At 37.3% G+C, this 6967-nt stretch overlaps 1 protein-coding gene across 2 annotated transcripts; it reads right to left on the reverse strand.

The window, feature by feature from the left end:
- Window positions 1-221: 221 nt before the first annotated feature.
- LOC127632541 (ras-related protein ralB-B-like) lies at window positions 222-6395 on the reverse strand. 2 transcript variants are annotated; one of them, XM_052111168.1, is made up of 5 exons: window positions 6293-6395; window positions 5180-5328; window positions 4773-4981; window positions 1935-2112; window positions 222-1260 (listed from the first exon to the last, which is right to left on the reverse strand). In XM_052111168.1, the coding sequence occupies exons 2-5, from the start codon at window positions 5291-5293 to the stop codon at window positions 1141-1143; spliced, it is 621 nt and encodes a 206-aa protein (XP_051967128.1). In that variant the 5' UTR covers window positions 5294-5328; window positions 6293-6395; the 3' UTR covers window positions 222-1140. The 2 variants fall into 2 exon arrangements, with proteins under 2 accessions (XP_051967128.1, XP_051967129.1); XM_052111169.1 differs by lacking the exon at window positions 6293-6395 and adding an exon at window positions 5836-6075.
- Between the last annotated feature and the right edge of the window lie 572 nt (window positions 6396-6967).

Raw genomic sequence — 6967 nt, forward strand, 5'->3', positions numbered from 1 at the left:
GAAAACCACAAGTGTGTTTACTATGGGGTGTTAAATGCTGAACGGTTTCTCACATTCAAAGTCAAGATGACAAATGACCTCCGGACATGCCCCGCTGCCATCCGCTGAAACAATCCTGGAGGTCATCAAACCACACAAACTGAAGGTCAAGTAAAACAGCTTTGTCCCTGTTGAGTGTTTCAGCACTAACATCAGTAAAACACAGAGATTCATAACAAATTCAGAGGTTTATTTGGTCTACAATCAGCCAGACAGAAAATCAGTGAAAAGGAACACACACACACACAAAAAGTGGATTGATTAGAAAAATACAATTATTTTAGCTGTCTTAGTTTTGTAGAAAAAGTGTCACATTATGGAAGTTTGCATCTTTCATTAAACTCATAGCTGTTAACTGTTTAATACAGAAAAGAAGAATATATTGCATATGATATCTTTTGATAAAATAGAGTATTTAAAACAAAGTAACTATGCGGAGGATTAATTGTACTAGTGATAAAGTCAAAATGGCTTTAATTGTGTTTCTGTGCAGGTCCCAGAATGCAACCATGTATCAACTGATAGGCATGAAAAGCTCACATTAGGAATGTTACACAGACTGAGGTTTATTTCATTTTTAACTAGTAAGATCTTAATTACAGGTATCCATAATTGCATTTTGAACTCGATTGAATGACACATCATTGTGAAGATTTCAAAAATGCACTTTTACCAGTTAAAACTACATTTTTGATATCAAGAATGAAAACTTTTATTAGTGCAAATTTGATAACTGACAGAAAACTATCATTTTAATTCATATCCTGCACATTAATAAAGGTAAATTCAGCTTGCCATGAAAATGGAGCCTCAAAAAACATAAAAAGCTCAATTTTTCATGTTGTTTAGAGTTATGCTATTCATATGTTGTTGTGGCACCTAGTAAACTCTAAAGAAAGCACATCCTTTAGAAGGTGTTGAAGAGTAGTGGTGTAGATGTGAGTTGAGGACGCTTCACTGAAGAACACACAATGGCTCACAGTTTGACTGTATTTGGCAACACATACGACATGGATGACAGAGAATTGGTCCCCTCATCGTCCATAAGAACGGCTCAGTCCAGGGCAGGAAAGCTCGATGGGAATCGAGCATTTGTGAAGCTCAAAGCAGCGTACATCTCTCTTTCAGACTCTTCTTCTTTTTGCCACTTTTCTTTGCATTTTTCTCCTTGTTCTCAGACATCTTTTTCGTCCGCACCTCCCTCATCAAATCAAAGAACACCTAAAAAAAAATTTTTACACAACATTTTAGACACAAGATTTATGGAGCTTCATATCCAGATAGCTCGTGTACATTTCCAAGATGTCTGTTTTAGATCTTTTCATCAGGAAAACATCACAATCTAATTAACATCTGCTAACCATCTTAAAAAGATCAGATTAACAAACATCCTAATCAGAAACAGCTCAAATCTGAAATTAACACAATTATAACATTCTTTTTATTTGATTTTTTCCTCTTTTCTCCCCAATTTGGAATGCCCAATTCCCATTACTTAGTAGGTCCTCATGGTGGCTCGGTTACTGTCCTCACTCAAGGTGGCGGAGGACAAGTTTCAGTCACCTCCACGTCTGAGACAGTCAATCCGCGCATCTGATCACGTGACTCGTTGTGCATGACACCACGGAGACTCACAGCATGTGGAGGCTCATGCTACTCTCCACGATCCACACACAACTCACCACACGCCCCATTGAGAGAACCACTAATCACCACCACGAGGAGGTTACCCCATGTGACTCTACCCTCCCTAGCAACCGGCCCAATTTGGTTGCTCAGGAGACCTGACTGGAGTAACTCAACACGCCAGGGGTGGCAGTCAGCGTCAATACTCGCTGATACCCTTAATCTTAAACAATAATACAATGTTCAAACAGTGTTTAGAATGTAAGAACCTTATCGACGTTTGCTCGAGTTTTGGCCGACGTTTCCACATACTGAACCGACCACTCATCCGCTTTGGCCCGAGCCTCGTCCGCAGACACCTGCCGCCTGTCCTCCAAATCAGACTTATTTCCGACCAATAAGAGAGGAATTGTATCCTCCTCTGCTTTTACTCTCAGGATCTGCTCTCTGTGTAGATCACAGAACATATAAACATGCGTAAAAAACACATAAAACATCGGTTAAAAAGATCAGTATTAACCCCTTACAACCTGAAGGCATTTTTGAAAGATTTGCCTTCTAAAGGGAAAACAATAATAACTTTTTTTATTATTATTAATTGCATGGATACATTTTAGAAAAATCCTCGTGTTGATGCAGCAAAGAAATCAAAAGTTACAGCATTTGGAACGCAAGTGGCTTTTGTTTACTCTAAGTGTCCAAAAGCCTCTCCAAGCAAGTTATTGAACATTAAAACAGAACAACTGAACACTAGGAATGCAAACATCTCAAAAATATAAAAATACCTAATCTTATATCAAACGAGTAACCCAATAATGAAAAACAGATGTTACGGGCTCCTTATTCCATCAATCCCAGATAAATCGTCGTTATAGAGATGCCATTAGCGATTAGCCACCATAGCTGTCATGTGACTCTTTGAGGAATATTACAGGATCTACACATCATATTATGTTGAATATGGGCTTGTTTGATTCAGACTCGTCTGCTGTAAGTTGTGATATGCCATTTTATATATATATCTTGCTTATTTTTCATGAAGTAATAAACCAAAATGTGACCAATTATCTGTTTATTATATAAGTGGATTTCACACACTAATATTCACTGAAGTTTGTGAATAGAGTGAAACAAAATTGCAAGTTATATTCTAATATTCAAGACACATAACACATGATTATGTGATCTTGTCTTTTTACTGGTTCTAAAATGTATATATGATATGATAATTTAGCAAATTATGAAAATGGAACAGTTCTAATTTGTCAGGAAATTTAAAGACAGTATTGAAGAATGATATATATGGTATGATTCATATACATAACAGAAGGTTCTTACAAACTCCGCTTGTGTTCATGCTGTTCTAAACTAAGTGTAAGAGTAGTGCAGATGTGTTAAGAGCTATGGTTTGTCTTATTTTTTACTTTACATATGTTAGCTAGCAGGTGGTGGCAAAAGATCATTTTTGTGTGTAATATGAGCCAGTTAGGTGATGTGAAGTGAATCCGCGTCAGCTAGTGTTTACATAAAACAGCTCTTCGGGATCGCTTGTATTACGACTACACTACTAAAGCTAGGAAATAACTTTAAACAGCTTAAAAATAACAACTTCAGCATTACAGCTCATCACAGCTGAGGGACACAACAGACTGATTAATTACACAATGGGTGCAGTTTAAAATGGCAGAAGACATGGTGGTTTCTATAGTAATCGACTCTTGCGCACCGGCTACCGTGAAATAGCGAGAAATACCCCTGCCTGGATGCTATTATTCCACTGAGAAATCTGATCTTCAGAAAGCTGACAGCATCTCTGATTGGGAGTGGCAACAGGTGATCACACACACTCCGTCTCACACACTCTCACACACACACAGACACACACACACACACACACACACACATCCATCCTTGTTTGTTTATCCAATGACTTGTTAATTTTTAATGATTATTTTTGATAATTTTTATGATACAATTTAAATGATAATATTTTTTAAATGTACTTGTTCATTGAACTGTTGTATATAAGCAATATCACACTCACAATCATGCTATATGACCCTACATCAGCACTACTGTGATTACCTACAGCACTCGACCTGCTGCCGAATCACAGCAGTGATGATATAGTGCCATATCGCACTCTTGCTCGTGTGATATTGCTTAAATATTTCATGTTTAGCACCCCCCTGAATCCCGGTCCTGGGTTTAAGGGGTTAAACACACTGTAAAAAACATTGTTGTTTTTACAAAAAAATTTAATTAATAAATAAAATGGCAGCTGAGGTTGCCAGAATAATTATGTAAAAAATACAGTAAAATGCTGTTGTTTTTACGGTATATTTTACGGTGCAGTGCCGTTGTTTATTTTATTAAATTATAAACTTACTATATTAACCTTGTGAAACTGTAAAAACCTGCTCTTTACTTTATAAGGTATTGATAATCAGCATAAAAATGACAGAAGAGCACATGATGACATGAAGTTCATCAATAATGGCTCTTCCAGGAGCAATGACCAATAAACATGTAGAGACATTATCACTCGCACAAACACCATCAGGGTAACACATTTAAATAATGCAGGAAACATTAACTCTACTACATCGCTACATTTACACCACATTACATTTTTTTTATGTTTTAAAGTATATTTTACGGTAACTACTCGTTCATTTACTGTTGCATTTTTACAGTCTTTTACTGTTATATTACGTACATATTTAACGGTGTCGTTTTTACAATCACATTCACACTGGTAGCTCTAATGCTTACATAGCGCTTGGAAATCTGATCACGAATGGGATGTATTGCCAGACAAAATAAGATGCATTCTTCATTATTAAACCAGTTTCTGACCGCGTCACATGTGTGAAACTTTACTGGTGCTGACAGCTTCACAGTTGTGTTTGTGTGGACTGCAGCTGACAGGATAAGACATGAATGATAACATCATATCGTCCTTACTGAGTACGTACAGTGTGGTAACGAAACAAAAGATTGTAATGAACTAGAAGTCACTGGGTTTTTACACACTGACATGAACCGACTGTAAACACACTAAAACACAATAATAACATTGAGTGAAAGACGTCTTGACAACAGACCTGAACTCTGAAGCGGCGCTGAAGGACTCCGACTCTGTGATGGAGAAAACCAGAAGAAAACCTTCTCCACTGCGGAAGTAGTTATCTCTGATAGCAGCGTAATCCTCCTGTCCCGCCGTATCCAGAATATCAATCTGCACCTCCTCTCCATCTAGGACCACCTTCTTTCTGTAACTATCAGCCTTGGTGGGTTCATAGTCCTCCACAAACTGAGAGAAAGAGGATATTAAATGACTTAGTCAAAATAAAGTGTGGATTTAGGAGAATGAACAGTGGGGTCTAGACGTTATGTTTATGTCTAGGATTCAATTAAACAAATCCCAGATTTTCAAGAGGTTCTCAAACTTCTGGACCCGACCGTCTAATATCAGCCTGATAAATGTACAATCAGAGCGTATTTGTCTCACCTCATCATACATGAACTGCAGTGTGAGGGCTGATTTTCCCACGCCACCGCTGCCCACCATAATGACCTTGTGTAGCACCAGGGAACTCTGATTTTTACTCTTATTCGCCGCCATTAAAGTAGTGTTCCAGTGAAAGATATCGAAGAAGACTGAATGTGTGGGAAGACAAAATAGACAACTCAGAGACACACAAAAACCACAGGACAGATTACTGAAGAAGTACATAAAATTATGTACTTTATAAACAGTATTATTAAATTATAAAAATTATGTACATGTAAACGTTAGATAGGAGACGAGAGACATTAAGACTTCTCAATGTTTGACTTCCAGTTTAAAGGATCATGTGATAAACTCATTTAATAATCAACTTTTGTCTGTCAGAGTACACGTTTGGGATTGCCTGTAATCCACAGATCAAAGTAGCAAAATTTAAATGAATCTTAACAGAAATAAGGTCATTTTACAAACTTTTGGCATTGAGAACTCCAGTGTCAACCAGATCATGGGCCTCTGAGCTTTCTTAGTTCTACAGATTTCACATTTATCTCGCCGGTCCTCGCAAATACATAACCAAAATGTTCAAATTACATCTGTGGACCCAGTCCTGTCTGTCTATACAAGATACTATATAAGACAACATCTATCTCACTTACTACAGTGCCAAAAGTATCATGGTATTCTTTAAACTGTCTCAGAGTCCAATGGTCCAACAAAAGTATTTTAGAAAAAAGGAAAACATCACCAGTAAATACTAGTAGTTAGCTGCAAAAACACATAATGACTCAAATTTAAAAACACAGCAACTTTGTTACAAATGTTATTAAAAAGTTCCTGTAATTTTCACTTTTCCATCTCGCAGATTGAGACACCACCCCTTTTTTGTTTCAGACGAGAGCCCGCCTTTTTTCGCTCTTGATTGGTTGAATAAACACCTAAATAGGCGGGGCCTCATCTACATCCCCTCTCATTGGATCTCAGAACAGTCAATCACACGAGTTTCCACAAAGACTGAAGAGGGCGCTTCGCCAGTGGAAATTATTTCATCACAACTGCTCGCGCAAACATGTCGTTAAAAACATTTCAGAGAACAAAGTCTTATAGATAACTCACCGTGCAGTGCCTTTAAATCGATTTACGTTAATAATCGGTTATAACAATTCTTCCACTCGGGATTCACTCCACTACTCCCATATATCTGTTCCGCTCCACCCACCGGATATTCAATGAGGCGAATCACAAGGATGTGACGTCATGGCACCATAAATGGATATTTGGTCTTCGGTCGGATTTATTCGTGGACAGTAAAGCCTAATTAATTATTTTGTATGTCTGCATATTGTACGTATAGTTTATGTCTAATGGATTTTTATTTTCAATATGTCATTGTATTATATTGTGCTGCTATACACACTATATCTTTGCATATTCATGCACACATATTTAACTTATCAAGTCAAGTCAAGTCAAGTGGTTTTTATTGTCGTTTCAACCATATACAGTTAGTACAGTACACAGCAAAACGAGACAACGTTCCTCCAGGACCATGGTGCTACATAAAAACAACAAAGGACCAACATAGGACCACATGAGACTACACAACGAAATAAAATACCTATATAAACTACCTATATATACCTATATAAAGTGCACGTGCAAACATGTGCAAAAAGTACAGGACAGTACAACAAATTACTGACAATGAACAGGACAATAGACAGTGCAGCGCCGACCAGTACTCAGTAGTGCAAAAAGATGACAGTTTCTAAAAATGTAAACATAACATAC

The sequence above is a fragment of the Xyrauchen texanus genome, chromosome 39, assembly GCF_025860055.1.
Source record: "Xyrauchen texanus isolate HMW12.3.18 chromosome 39, RBS_HiC_50CHRs, whole genome shotgun sequence".
NCBI lineage: Eukaryota > Metazoa > Chordata > Actinopteri > Cypriniformes > Catostomidae > Xyrauchen > Xyrauchen texanus.

What these genes read in the sequence shown, in the direction of transcription:
- LOC127632541 (XM_052111168.1), bottom strand. Translation starts at nt 5,293, where the DNA reads ATGGCGGCGAATAAGAGTAAAAATCAGAGTTCCCTGGTGCTACACAAG. An exon ending in TGCAGTTCATGTATGATGAG is followed by an intron (nt 4,982 to 5,179) that starts GTGAGACAAATA and finishes TCTTTCTCTCAG; the next exon opens with TTTGTGGAGGACTATGAACC. An exon ending in AGCGCCGCTTCAGAGTTCAG is followed by an intron (nt 2,113 to 4,772) that starts GTCTGTTGTCAA and finishes TGATCTACACAG; the next exon opens with AGAGCAGATCCTGAGAGTAA.